The sequence below is a fragment of the Pyricularia pennisetigena genome, chromosome 5 (assembly GCF_004337985.1).
Source record: "Pyricularia pennisetigena strain Br36 chromosome 5, whole genome shotgun sequence".
Lineage (NCBI taxonomy): Eukaryota > Fungi > Ascomycota > Sordariomycetes > Magnaporthales > Pyriculariaceae > Pyricularia > Pyricularia pennisetigena.
Genome location: NC_043743.1, coordinates 3940368 through 3961924, shown reverse-complemented (window position 1 = coordinate 3961924; position 21557 = coordinate 3940368). Strand labels below are relative to the sequence as shown.

At 50.9% G+C, this 21557-nt stretch overlaps 8 protein-coding genes across 8 annotated transcripts; all 8 read right to left on the bottom strand.

The window, feature by feature from the left end:
• Positions 1-379: 379 nt before the first annotated feature.
• On the bottom strand, positions 380-4964 carry PpBr36_09044 (uncharacterized protein; the record flags this gene model as incomplete). Its single annotated transcript, XM_029896168.1, has 2 exons — positions 380-965; positions 1039-4964. The coding sequence occupies 2 exons, from the start codon at positions 4962-4964 to the stop codon at positions 380-382; spliced, it is 4512 nt and encodes a 1503-aa protein (XP_029747225.1).
• Positions 4965-5948: 984 nt separating this feature from the next.
• On the bottom strand, positions 5949-7317 carry PpBr36_09043 (uncharacterized protein; the record flags this gene model as incomplete). The annotated part of the gene is made up of 3 exons (XM_029896167.1): positions 7063-7317; positions 6629-6991; positions 5949-6524 (listed from the first exon to the last, which is right to left on the bottom strand). The coding sequence occupies exons 1-3, from the start codon at positions 7279-7281 to the stop codon at positions 5949-5951; spliced, it is 1158 nt and encodes a 385-aa protein (XP_029747230.1). The 5' UTR covers positions 7282-7317.
• Positions 7318-7726: 409 nt separating this feature from the next.
• Positions 7727-8524, bottom strand: PpBr36_09042 (uncharacterized protein; the record flags this gene model as incomplete). The annotated part of the gene is made up of 2 exons (XM_029896166.1): positions 7727-8225; positions 8415-8524. 2 exons carry the CDS (start codon positions 8522-8524, stop codon positions 7727-7729), a joined length of 609 nt encoding a protein of 202 aa, XP_029747231.1.
• A 1474-nt stretch (positions 8525-9998) lies between these two features.
• On the bottom strand, positions 9999-10884 carry PpBr36_09041 (uncharacterized protein; the record flags this gene model as incomplete). Its single annotated transcript, XM_029896165.1, has 3 exons — positions 9999-10122; positions 10238-10524; positions 10666-10884. 3 exons carry the CDS (start codon positions 10882-10884, stop codon positions 9999-10001), a joined length of 630 nt encoding a protein of 209 aa, XP_029747228.1.
• A 1103-nt stretch (positions 10885-11987) lies between these two features.
• PpBr36_09040 (uncharacterized protein) lies at positions 11988-12828 on the bottom strand (the record flags this gene model as incomplete). Its single annotated transcript, XM_029896164.1, has 3 exons — positions 11988-12210; positions 12366-12580; positions 12748-12828. The coding sequence occupies 3 exons, from the start codon at positions 12826-12828 to the stop codon at positions 11988-11990; spliced, it is 519 nt and encodes a 172-aa protein (XP_029747229.1).
• Positions 12829-13324: 496 nt separating this feature from the next.
• PpBr36_09039 (uncharacterized protein) lies at positions 13325-14051 on the bottom strand (the record flags this gene model as incomplete). The annotated part of the gene is made up of 2 exons (XM_029896163.1): positions 13325-13845; positions 13976-14051. 2 exons carry the CDS (start codon positions 14049-14051, stop codon positions 13325-13327), a joined length of 597 nt encoding a protein of 198 aa, XP_029746663.1.
• Positions 14052-16398: 2347 nt separating this feature from the next.
• PpBr36_09038 (uncharacterized protein) lies at positions 16399-17364 on the bottom strand (the record flags this gene model as incomplete). The annotated part of the gene is made up of 1 exon (XM_029896162.1): positions 16399-17364. One exon carries the CDS (start codon positions 17362-17364, stop codon positions 16399-16401), a length of 966 nt encoding a protein of 321 aa, XP_029746662.1.
• A 1802-nt stretch (positions 17365-19166) lies between these two features.
• On the bottom strand, positions 19167-20382 carry PpBr36_09037 (uncharacterized protein; the record flags this gene model as incomplete). The annotated part of the gene is made up of 4 exons (XM_029896161.1): positions 19167-19231; positions 19303-19474; positions 19538-19668; positions 19743-20382. 4 exons carry the CDS (start codon positions 20380-20382, stop codon positions 19167-19169), a joined length of 1008 nt encoding a protein of 335 aa, XP_029746672.1.
• Positions 20383-21557: the final 1175 nt, after the last annotated feature.

The following is a 21557-nucleotide window of genomic DNA, read 5'->3' as shown; positions in this document are numbered from 1 at the left end:
TTTTTTTTTTTTTTTTTTTTTGCTTTTTCTTCTTCTTGCGGTTGTGGCTCAGGCTTTGCACCATTGTCAGTCGTGCTTGGACATACTGGAAGGATTACAAGTGCGACGAGGAGCAGCAACGTAGGCATCGTTCCTCATTTTGTATCGAGTTTCCCTGAGCCTGTCCAAGTTCAGATGGTTTTGAATTCATTAATTCTCTATTTCTCGTGTATATTCTATCCAAGGGAATAACAAACATTGTGTGCATGGCGCTTATTACATTGTATACGTCGTCCAAGTAAATAAAGGACCGGATCAGCGCTCGAGTTGGAAGGAAGAGATGTAGCTCTTCCCGGGTATCATGAAAAACAAAAAACAAAAAGAAATCATTGTGGATTATTCAAGCCCCTGGCCTGCCGACCTGGCTTTCTTCCGCGTCGTCCTCGTCCCCATCGCCATCGCCCACTCTCTCATCCTCCTCTTCCGCCCAGCACAAGCTCTCTAGTCTGACCCTTACTTCCGGATCCTGCTCAAGCTCCTGCCAAAGCTCCAAGTCCAAATCCTCCTCATTCTCGAGCAACTCCTGCCGCCTCAGGTCGTCGGCATCGGCATCGGTGGTCTTTATCCCAGTCGCAGCCGCCAACCCCGTCGAGACAAAGAGTCCACACAGTACCCAATGCAGTATCCTCCCAAGCACCCTCTTGGCCTTTCGCTGTCTTTTCCTCAGCGCCCCGCCGACGACGAGTTGTCGTTTTACTGCTTTGTAGCCCATTTCAAAAACTATGAGGGCGGCCAGCACGACGATCAGACAGGTCCACCAGCTTAGGTCGCGGCCGAAGCCCTCTGTTAGACCCCCGCGGACGGCATAAGGTGATGGTGCGGGAGAGTACGAGCCCGACAGAAATGCCTGCCAAGCCCACCATCCTGCTACCGTAAACACGAAAGAGCCCAGTATGACGATGTTTTTGGTGTGCGTCTCGATTATCCTGAAAGACGTGTCAGACATGACCAGGAAACAATCCACAGCCCCCAGCCGATGGAGGCATCCGTAATACTCACAGTAGTTTCCAGTTTGTCCACATCATGGCGATGCTGAAGGCCAGGTTTCCAATCGCGTACAAGCCAACATCCCCAGTCAGGCCAAATACCCCCACACTGGCCCAGCAACTAAAAAAAGTGACCAGACCCTCGGAAATGCCAGCTAGCATCCAGCCCAGGTACTTGGCCACATCCAGTCCGAGGTTGCGCTGTCCAAAAGTGTACAGTTCCGGAACCGCGAGCAGGGTGGTGGCGCTGAGGTCCTGCTCCCACAGAGCCGGCGAGATGGTACATAAGCTTGTAAAGAGCAGGTTGAGTGTCGTCAAGCTCCACATCTCATAGAGTGATGTACCCGTGTATCCCACAAAATACTGATAGGCAATCGTGCCTGTATAAAAGTACATCTCCTTCCAAAATGTTGCCAGGACGAAGCGCGCCGTACGCGAGTAGTTCCACCGTCCATGGACGAGCAGGAGCCGCGCGAGGAATCGAAACTGAGCAATGCTATAGTCGGCGACACGCGCCGCCTGCAGTCCCTCGCGGCCCGATATGCCCACTCCGACATGGGCTTCGGCAAGCATGGCCAGATCGTTGCCACCATCCCCAATCGATAGAGTGAGAAGAGTTTCACCGCGAATACCATCTTTCCTAGTGGGCGTCGACTGAATAATCTTTTGGCGTACCGCCCGCACGAGGAGTGCTTTTTGAGCCGGTGATGCACGGCAACAGATGACGCTGTCGACAGCCGGGGCGAGTGAGTAAAAGAGCTGCGAGAGGTGTGCCGACAGCTCCATCTCACCGAGGGTATGGCCGTCAACGACGAGGACATTATGGTTGTTCTGAAAGCTCGGCACAAGGCTATTGCTGTTTTTCTGTTCACGCAGCTCCTCTATGATGCCAACAATTTGGCCTTCGGTATTACCCTTGCTGGAGTCCAAGATGTGAACGTCCGAATATGGCTTGCAGATCCGTGCCGAGTGCGCAATGTTGATAGCCGTTTCGCGCTTGTCGCCAGTCAACATCCATACTTTGATGTTCGCACGCCTCAACTTGTCGATAGTTTCTGGGACGCCCTTTTGGAGCTTGTCTTCGATAGCAGTCGCCCCGACAAGCTCCAGATTCTGTTCAAGAAGCTCGCTGACGGTTTCAATACGTTCTTGGCGATCCACCAGGCTAGTTGTCGCATCGGAGTACAGCTTCTTCCACGAGGCGTAATCCGACTCGGAAAGAAATTTTTGCGCATAGACCAAAGTTCGCAAACCCTCGGATGCAAAGTCATCCAGATGCTTGAAGCATCGTGTAAAAACGACACCATCATCACTTACTGACGGATCCTCAAGGACTTCAAGCTTGGGCGGGAGCTGTGTCAATGGTGGCGGAGACAGCAATGCACTACCCGAAGGTTCATTGCGCGATCGTTTTAGGTCAAAAGACATGGTCCGCAGCTGTAGTGAAGGGCGAACTAGGTCGGCTGAGCGCCGGGCTCTGCTTTGCGCCTCAAAGGACTTACTCCTATCGCTCATAGAAGGACGCTTGGCGAAGAGGCCAGATGCTCCCGCATCGGCGTACCCGCCGTGCCGCCGTAGATCGAGACTTGGCCTTCCACCCAAGCTATTCCTCGGCTCGCGAGCCTCGCTGTGCCTCAAAGCTTCTTTCTCGGCCTCGACACTCTGTCGGACCTCTTGGGCCTTTTGCAACGCAAGATTCGCCTGCTTCAGTCTTGGCAGGATGACCGAGTCAGCTCCTTTGCAGATGAGGAGTATACGCCCGCCGGGGCAGCGGACAATGATGGACATGCGTTTCCGTTTGCTGCTAAACTCAACAACATCCAAAATCTCATAGACAACCTCCTGAATGTCCTCGCCACCGTCTGTTGACCCAAGCCTAAGCGTGATTGAATGTGACGATCGCTGGACCACTTGGTAACCGAGCTCCTGGGCCGCTCTGACAAGTGCTAGTTCATCGGGGGATGCAGATTGGTAGTCAATGCCGTCGTCATTGTACTCTGGCAAACACGTGTGACAAAGAGCGAGGGCAAGGAGGTAGTCAGTCGCAGCTCTGGCGAAGGCAGAGTTTGGCCTGTGACGAATGTACTCGAGCAGGTCTGCTGAAGACAAATCTGGCTGCTCGAGGTCTGGTCGACCAGATGATCTCCACTGCAACGAAGACCTGCGTGGTGAGGTTGCTGAGAGTCCTGACCGTCGAGGAAACATCTCTGTCTCGTGTACGCGACCCCGCGGAACATCATATGGTATCTCAGAGTCCTCCGGGATCACAAAGCTCCGACGCTCGGGCTGATGAGACATTACCTTGGTTGGCACGGCCACCGCTCTGTTCGAAGACGTTGGAGAAGCCACTTTGGCTGAGGTGGAAACGGGAGAATGATCGTCCGATATTTGCAGACCCGCATCGTGTAGCCACGAAATTCCCGCGATACTCATCTTGCGGAACTGCATAACGTTTTCCGTCAAGGTCCCTGTCTTATCTGAGAATACGTATCCAACTTGTCCCAGGTTCTCCAGAATCGTGTTCGTGTTGCACTTGGCGGGAGTGTCTGATGCTTCGTCGTACATCTCGATGTCGCCGTTGAGCATCAGCATCTGGAAAAGTTTGGTGAGCTCCAGAGTGACATAGAGCGACAGTGGAATTATATTGTTAAAGTGAATGGCATAGCCGACAACAATCTCCTGGACGGCGACACCGGCACCGCGAAGGTACCAAGAAGAGCTTTCGGTCGAGCGTTGCCAGAGTAGGTACCCGATGGAGCAGCCAGCAGTACACGAAAAGACGTACGCCACGAGTGTGAGCACAATACGGTTGGTTGTCTTTTCAAGTGCGGGTTTCTTGGCTTTAGGATGGCGGTTCGCGTTCATTCGTATTTTGCACTCCTCGCCTGTGTTGATGACCACGCCCACTGCAGACGGAGTGTTTCTGAGTGTGCATCCCCGATAGAGAACTTCGTTGATTGTCAAGGGAGCAGTCTCCCCGTCAATTGTAAGGCGCCCATCAAAATTGTGAAGATCCGGATTCGGATCCTCAGCCACGATCTGAAGGCCAGAATGAACAATATCAGAGATGCTGCCCAGCTTGGTCAAGTTTGCAGGGACAGATTTGCTTTTCAAATTCGTCTCGCCATCCAAAGCCATTGTTTCCACGTATGCAATGTGATCCTCGTTCTCGGCCTGGACCAGTATCAGGTCTGCAGGCACATCTTCATTTCGAGACAGCCTCAAGATATCGCCAACTTCAATGTCCCTCCATTGCACAGTTCTCCACTCCCAACCTTCGCCAGCAGGTTCCCTCCTGTCTTCCCAAGCTTTCGGCTGCAAGTGCCTGCCAAGAAAGTGCGGAAGTGGCCAGCTGGACCGACGCTGAGTACCGAACACCTCGTCAGCCCTTGACACCCGCCGCAAAACAGTTGCACAGCGTGCATTCTCGATCTTGTCCAAGCGATGACGTTTGTAATCATCATAACCCTCTTTTACAATGGTGAGCAGGACAAAAAACAGCAAAGGTAGAATCGTAGTAAAGTTTCCCGTCGTGCTAATTCCTGGTATCGTCTGCGGGATTCCAACGCAGAGGAAGTAGAAGTTGCTAAGGCGTGAGAATTGAAACCACACCTGCTTGGGAAAGAAGTCGTACAGCGTGTAGCGGGATGTTCGGATTGCATTGGAGAGGTAACCATGGCCCCGGCGCTCATCAACGAGGTGATTAGCTTTGTCGCCGCCCTGGCTTCCCGCAACCCTTATGGGAACATGACGACCATCCTTGGAGGGAGGTAAGGGCTTATGGAACAGGCCCTCCCGCGAGACTTTGGCGAACCACTCGCTTGCGCGTTGTCTGGCACCTGCTTGTATGGGTGCTGATGATGGGTTCCCGGGTTCAGTGTCGGTCGCGAGAGACTCTTCGCTTGGAGCCTCCGTCTTGTGGGAGACGACGCTAACCATGGCCGCTAGCTTTTGCAACTTCCGCCCAAGTGTCGGCCTACAAAGATGGCAGCATCACTGTCGAGGCTACAGATTTCCTCAAGGCAGTGTAGCCATCCCCTACCTAAGCCGACAGTGGAAAGGCGCCAAATGATTTGGAAAGAGTGGGACCCAGAATTGGATCCCAGGTATGACGCGAACTTGAATCTTGGATCGCTACCGTGATTGATCAATGGTAGAAACAAATCGATGAACAGAGAATAGCCGCTGGTGAATGTGCGTATACGCTAGCTTCTGGACTGCTGTCACTCAATCAATACAAACTAGGAAAAGCGAGCGACTTGAAACATGAGATGAACGAATGCAAAACTATCAAAGATCAAGCGCAAAACATGGAATGATTGAGAGCGTTCAGGAGGTGAAGGCAGGCAAGCCTTGATAAAAAGTTGGCACGTAATTAAAATCCGGTGGATCGACAGCGGAAAGGGCGGATTGGTGCCCCACTTGGCGCGTGTGGCTGGCCATGGATCTCATTGGCCGCATCTTTACGAAGATCTCAGAACCGTTGCATCAGGACAAATGGGGTTCCATGCAGCCGTGCCAGCATTCTTCACAATGGGGGATGAATGACCGCTTTGGCTGCTACCTAATCTCATTTCCAGGCACCGAAAACCATCAATCAATTCCATTGGTCGCATCAGTGGTTTAGTGGTAAAATCCATCGTTGCCATTCTACGAATACACTCGATGGGCCCCGTGTTCGATTCACGGCTGATGCATTACGATTTCTTTTGTTCTTTTGCACTTCTTTCTAATACTTTTTTGACGATGTCGGATCCTGGATACGTCAAGCTGTTTGGTTGTTTTGTAAAACACGGAGTCCAGGGGTTGTTAAGTGGCGTGTTGGCTGATGTCCACACCATCCTTCCTCCCCCCCCGCCTATTTAAGCCTGCTTATTTACTTTCTCATCGCATCCCTGAATAAATAGTACATTCGATTCTTCATTAATTCTCGGTGTCTAACTGCACAACCAGCTTGCTCCCCGACACTTTCCCATATTTCAACCTATCGAGCCCAGCTTGGATTGACCCCAAATCATTCCCAATCACCTCCGGCGCCGGCGCAGGCACAAGCACGCCACGTTCCAGGGCCAACGGCAAAAAGCTCTCGTAGATCATCTTTCCGACCTCGTTGTGCTCTAGCGTGCCTCCCCAGACAAACTTTGACCGGACCCCTTTCGTCCAAGTCTTGAAGGTCATGGACGCCATCCAACGCGCCATGAAGACGATCCGAGAAGGGATCCCGGCATCGACGTCGGGCGGGCTTGGATAGCTGACCATGGACAGAAAGCGTTTGCCTCTGCTGCTGCGGCCGAGAATCTCGACGCAGGCCTCGGCGCCGCCGTCGCCGATGGACATGGCTCCCGCGACCGTTCTGTCGCGGCAGTGGTGTTGCACAATGTCCTCGACGACCGATTTGCTACGGTAGTCGTAGGCCGCTGTAGCGCCGAGCGACTTTACTAGGTCGAAATTTCGTGGCGAGCACGTCGTGACCACCTCGTAGCCTGCTGCTTTGGCGAGCTGTGTTTTTTTTTTTTTTTTCAAGGGACTAGTTGTCAGCAGTGGGGATCTAGAAAGTCTTGCTTGCCGATGTGGTGTTATCGCCTTGGGTTATATCATCCTACCTGTATCGCATTGCATCCGACACTGGTCGAGCCGCCCCAGATCACCAACACCTCTTTCTCGGTAGGGACGTCGCTCCTTCCAGACCCGTCAAGCCCAGCCTGGTCGACCATTGGGTGTCTCAGACCAAGCTGGTCCTTCTGGAACAGGCTGCAGGCCGCCGTCGACAGGCCCAGTGGTAATACCACTGCCTTCTCAAGTGAAATTGACTGTGGAACGGGGCAGGTCATTTTTTCCTGCAGAACCGTATACATCTGAAATCCACACATTGCCGAACTGTTGTAGTGCTTCTCCATGCCAAGGGCGAGTCCGATCACCCTGTCTCCGACTTTGAAGCGCGTCACGTTGGGGCCGACTTCAACCACCTGTTGCAATGGGTCTTAGTATTATTTTTTGTAGGTGTACAGAACGATGCAGGACGAGGCAATCAACTTACGATACCAGAAACATCAAATCCCATTACAAAAGGATATTTGACATGTTCATACATCAGGTTCCCCAGGGCCTGCTTGAATGCCTCGACTGGGTTCAGAGCGATGGCGAAATTCTTGACGACTATTTGGTCCGGGCCAGGGCTTGTATACGGTGCATCGCGAACCGCAAGTGGCCGCTTCTTTGCACCGTCCAAATACGCAGCTTTGTTGATGGGTGCCATGGTTAATATGTTGGATGCTGACGTTTTGGATCGGAATCTGATATCAAATAGTCAGAATACGATGAACTGAAAAAGCGCCCCCAGTCGAAACTCAAGATCGTTGGAGTAAGATTACGGGCTATTTATGTGTTGTGTTCACACGCACATATCTGCTGTGTCAATGGGTGTCTTAACTCCGACGATTTCTCCATTCCGGCAGAGTGTCGAATCAGCTGGCGGGGATAAGGACAAGAACCAAGAAAGTGAAGAAAGTGATTCCTCTTCCTGATTAGCGCGAGTGCATGTATGTCAGACCATATCAGAAACGCTTTTGGGAACCGAACACATGACGCTTACATGTTGACAATTCTACCAATACTGGCTGGAAAAGAAATGAGGAAGTCCATGCAAATGTAACACCCACGGCTCCAAGCTCAAATATCCCAAGAACATCACTCGCTCCTTTTCAATGATCATCAACTTGGTTAGACTCATCTGTCCCACCCGACTTTACCTCACACACATCATTGACCCCCGTGACCCCGCCGGTTTTCTCACTCTCCTGCCCGTCGTCTAACCGGCTGCTGCCACGGTTGCTCGACGTCAACAACACCATATCCTCTGATTTGCTGCAGCCAGACCCCCAGACACAGGAAACTTTACGAACGCCGCTTACACGGCCAGCAGCGCAGCCAGCACCGGCGACGGAAGAGGGAGGAGCAAGGCGAGGACTCGGCGGCGGCGGCGGCGGCAACATATGCCGAACCTGCGGCCGAGTTGCGCCAGCAGGCTCGGCAGCTTGCGCGCAAACAGGATGCACAGCGACGGGGGGACAAGCGCAGGTGGCGGAGACCCAGAGGTCGAGGATGGACCACATAACGGCATTGAAGTTATTCCTGGTGGCGTTGGGCGACTTGCTGAACTTGTCCAAGGTCGAGAGCCGGATGCAACTGGCGACTATGGAGCTGTTTTGTTTTGGTGATGAGAAGTTCAGAGTTTGTCAGCTTCTTCTGTTATCTTGTCTGGGGCTCGATAAAAAAAAAAAAAAAAAAAAAAAAAAAAAAAAAAAAAAAAAAGACAGCTCCTAACTTACAACAAACCCAGCGAAAGAATAGCCATGACGCCAATTTTCCAGCGGGCAGCAAAAGACGCACATGAAGAAGCAGATCAGCGAGGCGCGGACCACCATCATGGACACAATGTACAGCGACCCGCCCGCGACGATCCAAAAGGCGACGCCAGTGATCTGCTCCGGCGTCAGCATCCACACGTCCCTGCCTAGGCCGTGGCCGCGCAGGATCTCGGTCCCCGTGTAAAAGCAGACAATGACTAAGGGGAACGTCAGCCCGATGAAGAGGTCCTCCCAGCCCAGCTCACGCAGGCTTATGGAGTGACGAATGTGCCGTGAGGCGCCACTGCTGGGCTCCACGAGCACGCGAGAGAACAGCCGGAAAACGATACAGGCAGAAACAGATCACACAAGGTCCAGTATGTTGCACGGAAGCTCCTAGGGACGGTGCTTGGTGGTGTTGGCAAGTTTCCGCGTCCACTCTGATGGATGTTGATTGGTTTTGTTTTGTTTTTGCCGGTGATTTTATCAGAGTCGTTATAATTTAGGGAAACACCAGGTCCTCTTGCCCGCGGGCTGATTCATTCCTGGCTTACACAAAAGGTTCTTGACACTGCAAGACTTTTGAACGCATCCCGTCATCAAGCCCTTCGCAAGAGATTCACTGCGCATAAATGGAGCCTATCATCTTGCTTGTAGTTGAAGACCATAGAAATGCTGCTATTCGCGCATGCAGCCTAACTCTGCTTCATGAGGTTCCAAAATTGCCTCCTGCAGGTCTGCTAAGAGGCCAGGATGTCACGAGTGGTGATAGCGATGGTGGCTTACAGCATAGGCCGGCAGCCTCTGCACAGCATCCCAGATTTCTGATGCACTGGGCCCGATAACTATTGCAGCAAGGGCAACTAAAGTCTTCCTTTCCCACACGCTTGGTCAGTAGCTACCGTTGCTGGGCCCACAACGGTAGATCGAAAATATGCGGTAGCCTCAACGGGATGGAGAACAATATTGGAAGAGACATCCAAATCCTGAGGTGCCATACTCGCTGGTCCAAAAATACCTACAGCCACAAAAAGTGGTCTTGGGTCCATCAACATACTAGGTGTGCTGAGCGACGGGCCAAAAAGATGCCAGGCGGGCCGCAGTGGTAAAAATCACTCCCATGTTCCCTAAAATTGGTGGTGAGCATAGATTTTGGCGTTCTCACCCGTTTGCAGACAGATTGATAGATCTCGACGCATAAAAGCTAGCTAGTCTTGAGAGCCAGGAATGGCCGATAACGGGGTTTTTTTTTTATAATGCCCGGTCCTGAATCATCTCTTGTTTGTGCGTTGTCATTCCCCAGATTCTGCTAGTATAAGCGCTTGACGTAAATGGACAATTTTTGTGTATCATTATAGTGTTCCAAGGCAAGTAAGTGGTCTAGACTAAAGTAGACTCGAATGTGTATGGGGGTATCGATCGAAATTGTAACGTAAAAAAAAAAAAAAAGAAATGCAAACGCAAATACAAAATACAGATATGTACAAGAAATGGGCGCAAAAGAATTTGGCAAAATCGTCAGCAATCATGAGGCAAGGCGCTCACGAATGTTTCCCATCTGGCTCGGCAATGGGAGACGAGACGACGCAACCCAGGCACCTCGCAAGGCGGATTATAGTTGGTATTTCTAGGCCTGATTGCCGCCCCACTGCTGATCGGTCTGTTTAGCCTGGACGTAGACACCACGGATCTGCTTGTTTCGGCGGTGCGTCTCAATGCAAGCGCGAACAAACAGGGCAAAGTGTGCAAGACTAAATGAGGAAAAGAACTTTGCGAGTCAGCCAAACGTCGCCGTTTTCGTCGCGGAGACCCCCTCCAAAGCATGACAAAAAAAGAAAGGAGGGATTTTCAAGGATTCAGACTTACACCAACAGCACCACAAACACCAAAACAGCAACCTGGAATGAGAAAATCTTCTTGATTCCCGCCTGGATATCGGAAGCAGCAGTGCGCGATGAGCGGTAGCCGTCGTATGGATACCTGTTATAGTGGTCGAGCCTCTGAACCTCAAAGCCGGAATACACGGCGGCGACGATGTAGGAGAGCCAGATGACGAGGTGCATGCCGACGTGCGCACCCGGGTGGATCCCACGATCCTTGCGGACCGCGACGGTGATGAACTCAGCTACCTGCCATCCAAAGGACAGAATGGCCTATAATTTTTGTGTCACATATCCTGTCAGTCTTTGTTGTGTGTGCGTGTGTTTTTCAAACCCTCCGGGTAGATATAAATAGAACGGGCGCGTGAACTGTCAGGGAGCGTGGTACGCAAATGTGAAAAAAAAAAGACTTACCGTCGGGACGCAAAAGACAAAGTTGTAGAATGGGGAGAAATAATAATACCAAGTATACACTCCAGGGGCACTCAAGCTGCCAGCAGCAACGCCGATGAGAATTATGTCCATGATGAGTATGGCGACACCGGTAGCACTCTTTAGCATGAACGATTTCTTGCTCGAAACCACCTTGGTAAGAATGGGCTGGCCCGCTTTGTTGTATGCGTTGTTGTCCATCTTATCGGCTGCTGGTTGACGATTTGATGCGGGAGATGATGCCCCTCTGTATGTATGTCTATTAACAAGTAAAAAAAAAAAAAAAAAAAAGGAAAAGTTGTGTTCCTCAAGGATATCGATGGCAAAGTGATGAAGTGAAATGAACACAAATGTGTCTTGATCGTTAAATAAGCTTGATTCCTTCCTAGACCCATCGTTGTATATGCCAGGGCATGGCAGCATCTTATACACATGTACAATTCTAGCTGCCGCCCTCCCTACCAGGCAACATCCAAAATTCGGTACTTGAAAAATAAAAAGACATTTAAGAAGAGCTGGCGCGAAATCTCACCTCACCTCACCCGCCAAGAGGAACACAGCCAGGCGGGTGTTGGGAGGGAGGGGGGGCTCAACTTCCTGAAAAGCCTCCCAGTGCTATGGCAGCCCGACCCCCAGGATTGGTGGCTCTGTGTTGTTAACCCACCACTCTGTACAGGTGAGATCTGACAAGGAGGTAGATTGCTATTTTGCGTATGGCTGATGCCATTGGGTCGTTGAGCGGTTGTCCAGAAGTGCAGCCGACAAGCCGAAGGGCTCAGCTCGCACATGATTGCGCTTGCCAAGGCTGCCCATTTTCGGATCCGAAAAGGTCGCTGGTGTCGGCCAAGATGGGGCTGCGCCTTGTTGGGCAACTTTGCCCTGCAGACGTGGCTCTGCATTTGATCGGCGAGGGCGGGCTACGCTGTGGTATAGAATGTGGGCATGGTGATACAACTCATAACCTATTTTGCCCGTTCCAAGACATTTTTGATTTAGGCACCCCAAACATTCATGTTGAACGTCATCGTTAGAGTACAAAAAAGAGGAAAAGAAAAAAAAAAAAAACTTCTGCATCTTACCTAAGGTCAGTGCCAAGCGAGATAATCAACCCTGATTAGTCCTATCTCCCTCTCCAATCCACAAAATATCTTTGTACCATGTTCTGCAGCCAGGTTGCAAGGTTACAATTTCTCCATTTGGGGCATTTTTATCTTTGTTTGCTAAGCTGAAAAAATTCCGCATCGAAGCGGTAACAAAAGGCCACCAAAAAGAAGCGCAACAAGTGACTTTCTCTAAGCCACCCGCTATTCGCGCTGCAGCACCACCATCAATCCCATGATACCCAGCATCGCAGTCTTCATCCAAGGGTGCTCCGATAGCATGATGGTCACGTAGCCGACAAACGGTATATACGCCACAACGCTGCCAATGATGTCTTTCCTCTCGAGGTAGTCCTGGTCCTTGGCGTACAGCTCCGTGTCGTCTGCCGCATTGTTGTCGCCCTTGGTGAGGAGCTTGGCTTTGGGACTGAGGCGTACGGACAAGTTCATAAAATCAGCCATCAAGCGACTTTTGCTTGTTTGCTGCAAAGGTTGCACTCCCGTCGCAACAGCAACTGAAGAGGAAGAAATTCGCATGAAGGGGAGAGAAAAAAAAAAAAAAAAAAAAAAAAAAACACTCACCCTACGCCAAACTTCCTCACGATCCTGTGCACAATCGGTATGTCCTTGCCCTTGACGTTGTAGACCACAATCTCGCCCACGTCCGTCTCTTGAACTATATTCCTGTTCCAGAGGAAGAGTAAATCACCGCGCTGGAAAGCGGGCTCCATGGACCCTGAGAGGACGACGACGATTGGCGAAGGCGAGTCTGTCGCGACAGATAGACCCTTCCACATCTGCATCGTTTGTTTGTTTGTCAGCCCCGTGTCCCTGCGACATGATGTCTGAAGCGCATCCCCCCAGACAGACTGCAATCAGGGTCCTCTGTCCGTTTTGCTGATGCGCGCGTGAAACCAAGGCCATAGCCTTTCTGCTTTGTTTATGTATGGGGATTGGGGCGTACCATAAATGCTGTCGACAGAATCAGGGCAAAGTTGAGGATCTGCGTGGCCGCTTGCCTCGAGTTCCCTAGTGAGGACAGCATGGCTGATGATACGGTGGGCAGGCCAAAGTAGGGTGAAATTCGCAGTCGCGTGGTATCGCAGTGGTCGTGTCCGCTGTGGACAGGAGGAATAAAGGCAGGCGCGCGGGTGTTTCGGTAACAATTGGTGATGTGTTCTGGTCGACTTTGCTTTGGTGTTGACGAACAAGTAAGGTACACATAGCTGTTTCTGCTAAGGCTAGGCTGTCCCCAAACAAGTGGGTCCAGGGACCGAATCGTTGCTGCTCCAGAGTGGATCTGGATATTTAAAGCCTATTCGCAACCCCAACCCTGGCGCAACGAGAGGTGTGCAATTGCTATCCGTCACATCCTCCACAAATGACTGGCAAAAATCGGCCTGCAAGTTCAAGTCTCGTATGCTTCACGAAAGGCTTTGATTCATATGCGTAACCAATTACATAACATGCACCAAAGTAGCCTCATCTAACGACATAGGCAAGTTACCCAGTACATCCAGCCCCCCAAAAAAAATGCCCAATTACTCGCTCCACGTGACCTCCAACCCGCCAAACTCCACCCCCAACTCGTCCGCTGTGCCCTTTGCCGGCCTAGCAGCATAAGCCTCGACCTTGACTTCCCACTTCTGCATATCATCGGCAAAGACCCAGCAGACCTCCCTGAGTGGCCTCTTAACCCCATCGGCACCGACGCTGTAGACCCAGAGGCTGACGCCATTCTCGTCGCCCTCCTTCTGGAGCAGTATGGTCGCGTCCACCGTCTTGCCATCGGGCTTGACGGCCGCTGGGCTGAGCGACCAATCGGCCCACGTGTCGCAGGCCACCGTGCCGAGCACCGGTGTTCCGTCCAGCAGCTCCACGCCCGACTTGACCCACTTCTTGGGCGAGGACGAGCTGCCGTTGCCCTCGGGTGGGTTAAGGGACAGCACGACGCCGCCCTGGTCGTACTGCTCCGTCGGCTTAAAGGTGAAGCTGACCTGCGCAGACTTGAAAGTGGAGAGCGGCGCGGTGGTCTTGGTGCCTGCGGGTGCGTGGGTTGGAGCTGTTGAAGTGTTGTGACTCTCTTTGTTAGTCACGGATCTTTTATCTATCCATTCTTCATCTCTAGTTGCCCTATAAAATATATATGTATGTATATATAAATAAGAGAAAGTGACAACCGTGCATCTTACCGTTGAAAATATCCTTGGTGGGCGGCTTGCGCCAGATGTCAGTTCCGGGCCCCGCCTTGATGTTGAATGAGCTCATGGTTGTGTATTTTTGATGTGATCGGTGTTTGTTCTGCAAGTTACAAGAACGTTTGCGGGTGCTAGGTTGAATTGAATATCGAGCTTGAGCTAAATGGGACTATGATTGATGTTGTAGCACAAGGTAAGAACAACATCAGGATAGGCCCGCGCCTGCATCTTTATACATTTCCGACTATTGGAAATTAGCCTGCATAGCTGCACTTGGTCGCTTGTATCGTCAGACATGACCGTTCTCAAAAGTCCACCTGTTTGTAACTGCGGGGTAGGACAAGCCGTATTCAGTAACCCACCGACCCCTAGGGACCAGTACCCATCAGTTGATCGCGAAAATAGTGCCACGTTGCGCACGCAGATCCAATTCAATCTTGTAATAGAAATTCCATAAACAAGCACCCCGGCCTAATCGCGCATGCCGTGAAACCCCACGTCATCCTCAAGGGCAAGTTCATTCAGGTCAGTCTGGATGCCCTCAATGGCGGAGTTTCCAGAAGGGGAAATATGGTGCCCCACTCTTCTCGACTCACCTTTGGGTAAACTTCGGATCGCGGAGCAGCGGGACGGTGTGCCGCCCCGCGAACATGGGGACAAGACAGCTGAAGGTGAGCCCATAAATCACATCTAGCAAAACCAAACATCACATTGGTCACCCACGTTCATTTCCAGAAACAATTGTGTTTTGGTGAGGTGGCCGAATCTCCCATTACCTCAAAACCCTTCAAGCGTAGGGCATCAAAGAGCCTCGCGCGGGGGGTTGTCATGTTTCTCCCCTACACATCCTCTAGGGATGGTGAAGGACGAAAAAAAACTAGCCCGTTTGATGAGCAACTCTATCGCAATCTATCGTAAGTCTCATCAAATCGTCATGTCAAATGAAGTGGGGAAAATGCCCGCGCTAGGCAACTCCATGCAGAAAAAAAGCCCCTGGATCTTCCCCATCATCTCCAACAAAAAAGGCATCTCTTCCCAGTTGCTCCTTCCTTCTCACAATCTGCTTCCTCCTTCCAATGGCTTTAACAAAGGGAATTGGTACACAAAGAGTGGTGATTTGTTGTTGGGGTTTCCGATGGCTGTGGAAAGGAGACAAAAGGGTGCGTTATTTTTCTTATTGAGAAGACTTGGGAGACTGGCATTCTTGACGGGGATCCCCAGGGATCACTACCATTTCCCTCTCTTTCATCTTCTCATCCTCTCATCCCGTTTTCCTTCCTCATCACCGAAAGTCCCCTCGAGTGGAGTTTTGTTGTCAATCTCGTCATTCCAGCCCTCTCTCGCTGAGAGAGGGGCAAAGAGTAGAAACCAAATAAAGAGGAGAGTATCCTTAACCAGCAGACGCCGTTGAGAAAGAAAAAACAAAGTAACGCCAAATTTGGTTGTACTTTTTTTTTGTCTTTGGTCGTTGGGATTTTTTTTTTTTTTTGTTTTTGGTTTTTGTTGTTGTGGAGGTGATCAAGATGGTTGAACACGCCGGGTATGTTTTGTCGCAAAGACAAGAAGGGCTCCAAAGAAAAGTTGCTCCCGGATAAAGCATCCGTCAACCGTTGCTCTCGACTCTTTTCTCCCAAACCTGACTTTGAAAAACAAACACCCAAAAACTGTACAGGAGTGGAGAAGAAGCGAACAAGCAACGTCAGGAATTAAAATCCACAACGGGGTATCACTAGGCGGAACAGTAACAAAAAAGCACGCAGGACAAGAGATCAAGAAAAAGAAAGCCATCCAAGAAGGTAGAGGGGACAATGGGCTAAGGGGTATTTCCGACAGGATCACTAGGGCTGGGTGTTTTGATCCGTATCTCTCTGGTCGGACGGGGTTCTGCTTTTTTGACATACCTCCCTCGATTGACTGCCCATGTTATATTTCCCCTCTCACCCCCTTTCCAGAATGGTTCATCGTGAAAATGACTGGGTCGGCCAACCTCGTTTTGAAGAAGTGAAGAATGACTTTTGAAATGTCCTTGGCAGCAATAAATTGCAGCAAAAACAAAGGCATCTCCCAAATGGTGTTTCCAATCTGATGAACCATGCTTTTGGGGGAGCTGCAAGCGAGGAAGGAAACAAAAGCAAAAAAAGCAAAACGAGGAGAGAAACGCCAGAGAACGCCCAGACAAGCCAAGAGTGGGGGAGGGATCGCCCAAAGCAAAACTGACCAGACACTTAGACTCAAAAACCCTCGGTTATCCCGGAAAAGCAAAACTCGGTGCTCAATCTGCTGGTATGTCCCAGGTGTATTCCTGGAATCAGTTCAAACGCCGAGGAAGAAGTCCCGCAGGACCCAATTTGGCCAGACCATGCCGATTCTGCCCATCTCCGCAGGAGACTGGACGGGAATCAGTCAAGCAACCCCTTTCAGACCAACCTCGGGGATCCGGCGTTGCCATCCTCGATGACCTCATCGAGGTGGTTGCACATGGCGACAAATAGGTCGAAAAACATCTTGGAGCCCTCTCCACCGCGCTCCATCTCGGCCTGCATGGTGCCGCTCCGTTTGAAAGTGCGCCTGCATCGGATGATGAGCGCAAGGTAATGGGCGCGCAGGCGGCTGTCCGAGTCGGGTGTGTGCGCGTAGCAGTACCGAGCTGATCTGAGGATGGTGCCGACGTCAATGCCGGATTGGAGGCCCTGCTTGCGCAGCGCCAGCCGCTGGAGCTCCTCAAGCCCGTACCGCCCTGCCGCGCAGTAGATGGCCGTGTCGCGCAGCACGTGCTGCCCTTCACCGGCCACATAGACGGTCGCCTCGACTGGTTGGTAGCTGTTGCCACCACCGCTCGCGCGGCCACCTCGGTTGTTTTCGTTGGGGTTGGGGGAAGTTTGCGGGGTGGTTCGGCGTGGTGTTGTGGTGTTGGAATCCTCGAGTTCCCAAGAGTTTCGGTGCTTGTTGTGAAGCAAGCGCGGGTAGTAGTCGCCCTTGTAGAGGTACTCCAGCACGCCGGAGAACACTTCCGGCTCTTCCTCTGGTAAAGAAATTCTCTTGCTCTGCGCCTCAAGGTACTGACCTCTGCAGAGTTCTTCGAAGAAAGGGCTCTGGCAGAGAACATCCTCGTGCGCCGCAAAGAGTCGTCCTTCCTCGCCCACGGCTAGCGTGACGATGGGTGAGGGGGCGAGGGACTTGGCGCTGGAGCGCGCAGGTTCCTCTTTCTTGGTTGAGAACGACCTTTGCAGTTTCGACAGCTTCTGTGGATCCCGTCCTGAGCTCGAACTACCGCCACCGGCACCTCCTTTCCTAGTCAACCTCGACGACTTGTCCACGCGATGTTGCGTGTCCATGCCGCCGCTGACTCCGGTGTCTTTGGACCGGAAAGAGCGCTTGAACATCCTGAAGAGCGTCGCGGGAATATCTGCGAGGGAAGCTTGTATTTGATCGGAATCTAGGTTGTAACCGGGGTTGAATCAGTATTCGAAGCTCGTATCGAACGAGATGGGGCGAATCGGTAGATCAAAACGAGTCGAGGGGAAAACCCCTGTCGCGGTTCGATTGATCGACTAATATCGTGTTTTTTTATTGTAGAGAGCGACGGAACGAGCGAAAACAGAATATCAAGGAGAAAGAGGCCTGAAGAGGCAAGAATGAGTGAGTGTGACGCACAAAAAAAGAAAAGATTGACTGGGGCCCGTGGAGGATTATCGTCAGAGGGGAACTTGAACGAATGGCTGAGATATCCTATAACCTTGGCAGCCCGTATGGTTTTTGCGTGTAAGGAGGGAAGAGGGAAAAAGGGAGGGCGAAGTTGCTTGTGGTTGGGGGCAGGGGCTGTATTTATTGCTCCGCGGGGTTTTCTTTTGGCTTGGCCGATTGGATGCCTGGGAACTTGTTTGCGATAGGCGCCCTATTGGTGGTACTGACGTGTGTGTGGGGGAGGTCGGACCATCAATCACATTCACGGATGCATCCAAGCCATCCAGTCACCCTTGTCCCTGCCTGACAAAGTCGCCAATCGAGCCAAGACCGCTTTGTCCGTCGTTTTCAATTCATGCCGATGTCAACGACCATCTCCCGCGCCTAAAGGGTTTCTTTTCCGAATGTCTGGATTGTGAAGCCTTTAGCATGTTCAACCCCACGGTCGCTGTTTTAAGGTGGCTTTCCATTGCCATCTATCTGCTGCAGAAGTAAAGTTAAAGTCGGTACAGACACAGTAACCAGAGAGGCCTCCGTTGGGCAGCAAACTAAATCAATCCAGGTAATTATTTACCCGTGCACCCTAGGTATGTAATGTACTTCGGTACCTCCTTCTCCAAGGTACCTGCACTTGTCCAATATTATTTCGGTCAGTTATCCGAGTCTTGGCCTCACCGCAACACGCTTACAAATGGCAGCGTGAGTCTATCGTGTACAAAAGTGATTTGCCGCCTCATGTCCGGCTCACCTTGATACTTGCAGACTTTGCAGCGTCCCTGGAACCCGCAAGCCTGAATTGACTTCTGACAAATTCGATGGTGCCTGAAGACGACCGGAATCCAGCTGCTTGACCGCCTCGTCACCGGAAATTTGCATGACGAACAGCACTTACCAATTGCGGGGTTCTCGATAACATGGAATCGCGTATCGTATCTTGTTGCCCACGTTGCCCATTGTCACCTAAACAGCTGCAGTGGCAGTGTCACGGTCTTGCAGAAACACTTTCACCATTGATTTACTGAGCAGTCAAATACATCTAGTCAACGCACTTCGTCCAAGCCCAGTATCTGATTGCAACGAATTAATTTAGTTGTAGGTGTATACATACAAGCTGGTTTCCTTTCTTTTGCCCCCTCATTGCCTACAACTGCTTATCTTCAAAGTGGTGGATTGACTTGGTATTGTAAACATGTTCTGTCGTCTTGCCAAACCCAGTACGTCATAGCCTTCTGACCGCCACATACCTAAATCGATGCTTGGCAGGCCTGTAATCTAACAATAACAACTGTACAACACCAATCTGAGTTTCCTTGTGTCATGTGTTCTGTTCAACTGGTTGTAGCCTTGTCAATTCAACAGACTGTATTGATCGTGCCCAACCTTAGCTCGCCAATGTTCTGTAAAAATACCACTCTCGAGGACTTGCGGTCAGCTGTAGTTCTGCCAAAATTGGCACATCGGTAACGCAGCGAGTCTTTGTTGACCATGAGTGTGACCCAGCCTAGTATTGAAGCTTCTTAATGATTGCCTCGCGGAAGCTGATGAGAGCATGCATGCCCGAGAACACTGCATCAGAAAGAAAAGACAGGTCAGCAAACCCAGAAGACTTTAAATCGGGGATTTTCAGGTACACATACTGGCAGAAGCAAGACCAACAAAGCTAGAGACCGCCAGGACAATGTTGGATGCCAGCTTCGGCGGGTCGAAGACAAAGAAAGGATCATGGCCGGTAATAGACATTCCAATATATGCCCAAACGAGGTAAACCATCGCGAACAGATTGATGGCCTGGATATGAGTCGAGAGTGGCTATGGACACATTCTTAGTCAGACACACAGGGGATTTTTGGGATCTCTGCTGACAGAACCTACGATTGGTGGCTTGATGGTGTTGAGGAAGAGAATCTCGATTAAGGCAACCGCCGAAGGTAGAATGAATAGGAAAACCAAGGCAAGATTCCTGACCATGTTGTCATCGATCACAATGATCCTGTGGTTATCATCTTCTCTCCAGAAAACCCAATGTCAATGGCTCTGGACGAACTGAAATCCAGCAGTACTGGGGAAGGTTGCTTACTATTCCCTTTCTTATCCTTGTCTAGCTTATCTTCGTCACCAGAGAAGCCCTCTGACTGTTTCTCCTTTTGCCCAATGCCACGGCCATTCGGTTCCAACACAGTCATGTATATGAACGTGTTCATGAAAGCAGCAACATGCGAGATGGTATAGAAGAGACTGAAGACCAGGGGTTTGGGCGATGTCGATCGTTGTTCCGGCGGTGCTGCAGCATTCAAAAATCTGGCCTTGATACCAGAGTAGCCCTCGCCACCACTGGGGTAGTGGAAGTGCATGAACGTCCAGCCAAAGACCATGCACTGATACAAAGTCATCATGATGAAGGTGATGCTGGAGAACTGGAAAAGACTTTGCAGAAGTGAATGATTGTATTCGTTCTTTTCGTCTTTGGGATGTGTGCGATGCTGAAGCTTGTGATACAAGACTATGCCACCTGCTCCTGCGAGCAGCAAGACAAGCAACCCTCGAACGTAGCAAAGTATATTCTGCTTCATACATGGCCATGGCGAATGTGCTGCTCGGAGAAAGATAGGAACACGGTCTTCCTGGAGAACGTTGACACCATTGGGAGCTGGTAGATGATCGATCTCAGGGCTGTTGGATCGTTCGAGCAGAGGGGATGTTTCGGACGAGAACGACATGGCTGCAAAGTGCCTAGATACCTAGGAGCGTACCTAGGAGCGTACCTAGGAGCGTACCTAGGTAGGTAGATAGGTCAACGTGTCGTCGTGTGCTTGACTTGAGGAATATGAAGCCAGCAGCTTATCTCAGGGCGTCGAAACTAAAGAATCACAGGGAAGAATGGGTGAACAAGTTCAATTAATTGCTATCGTCGGCGTGTTAGAAGAAACCCGAAGGTGTTGACTGCAAGGCAGACGAAGAAGTTGTCAATTTTCCATGTCTTAAGAGAACTGCGGAATTGCGGCTTGATCTTCAGGCGCAACAAAGAAGTGGTCATTCTCAACAGAGAAGGAAGCTGCTGATGTGAATCGGCCATATTCTATAGACCACAATGCAATCATTGGTCATTGGCAGGCGGCCCAACATTGAAAGCTCCTGCAGTTGTCTTGCAGATGAAGAGCGTTTTTTCCATCCTTGCCTTGTATGTCTTGAGTTGTTTTTCCAATAATGGGAAAGTTCATCCACTGTTTTTCATTAACTTGATAGAAGTAGGTATGCTTAGTCAATGCCAAGGCTCTCAACCAAGACATTGAATGTACTCATGGCGTTTCGCCCATTGGCAGGTCGAAGCTTTACGTTAACAAGCGAGGTTAAAAGGGAAATTTTATATTTCCTCTCTACGATCGGCATGAACGACTGGCCGCATGAAAGATGTGAGTTTTGCATAGATGACTGGGGTGACTGACGGTCGGTGAACATGGTTTTTCTCGATTAAGATTTTTGCCTTGCGTCGCCGATTGATCGTTTACCATGCCACGACTCGAACTACGGCCGTCGTGGTGACAAGCAATTGAAACACGTGACTTCCACCCCGCTTAGCTCCCATTCAGAGGCTTTGTCCTCTCCGCCACATCATCCGCCCAAGTTATGCAACCCCACTGAAGATTTCCGCGCCTCGCGTTCCTCCAGAAATACCTCGCGCCTCATTCACTTTCAACGACGGCGCGTATTGTCACAAGAGTCATCATCGAGCAAACCCTTACAGTCACCATCTCATAGCGGAGAGACAGAATTAAAAGCGATTTCTAAGTTATCCTCGCATCGGTTGGTTTTGCTGTTTGCCAGCCTTTAATTTCTTGTCTTTCAAGCCCAACTGAGTTTTGGCTGCCATTCATTCGTTTGGCGAGCTCAAGGG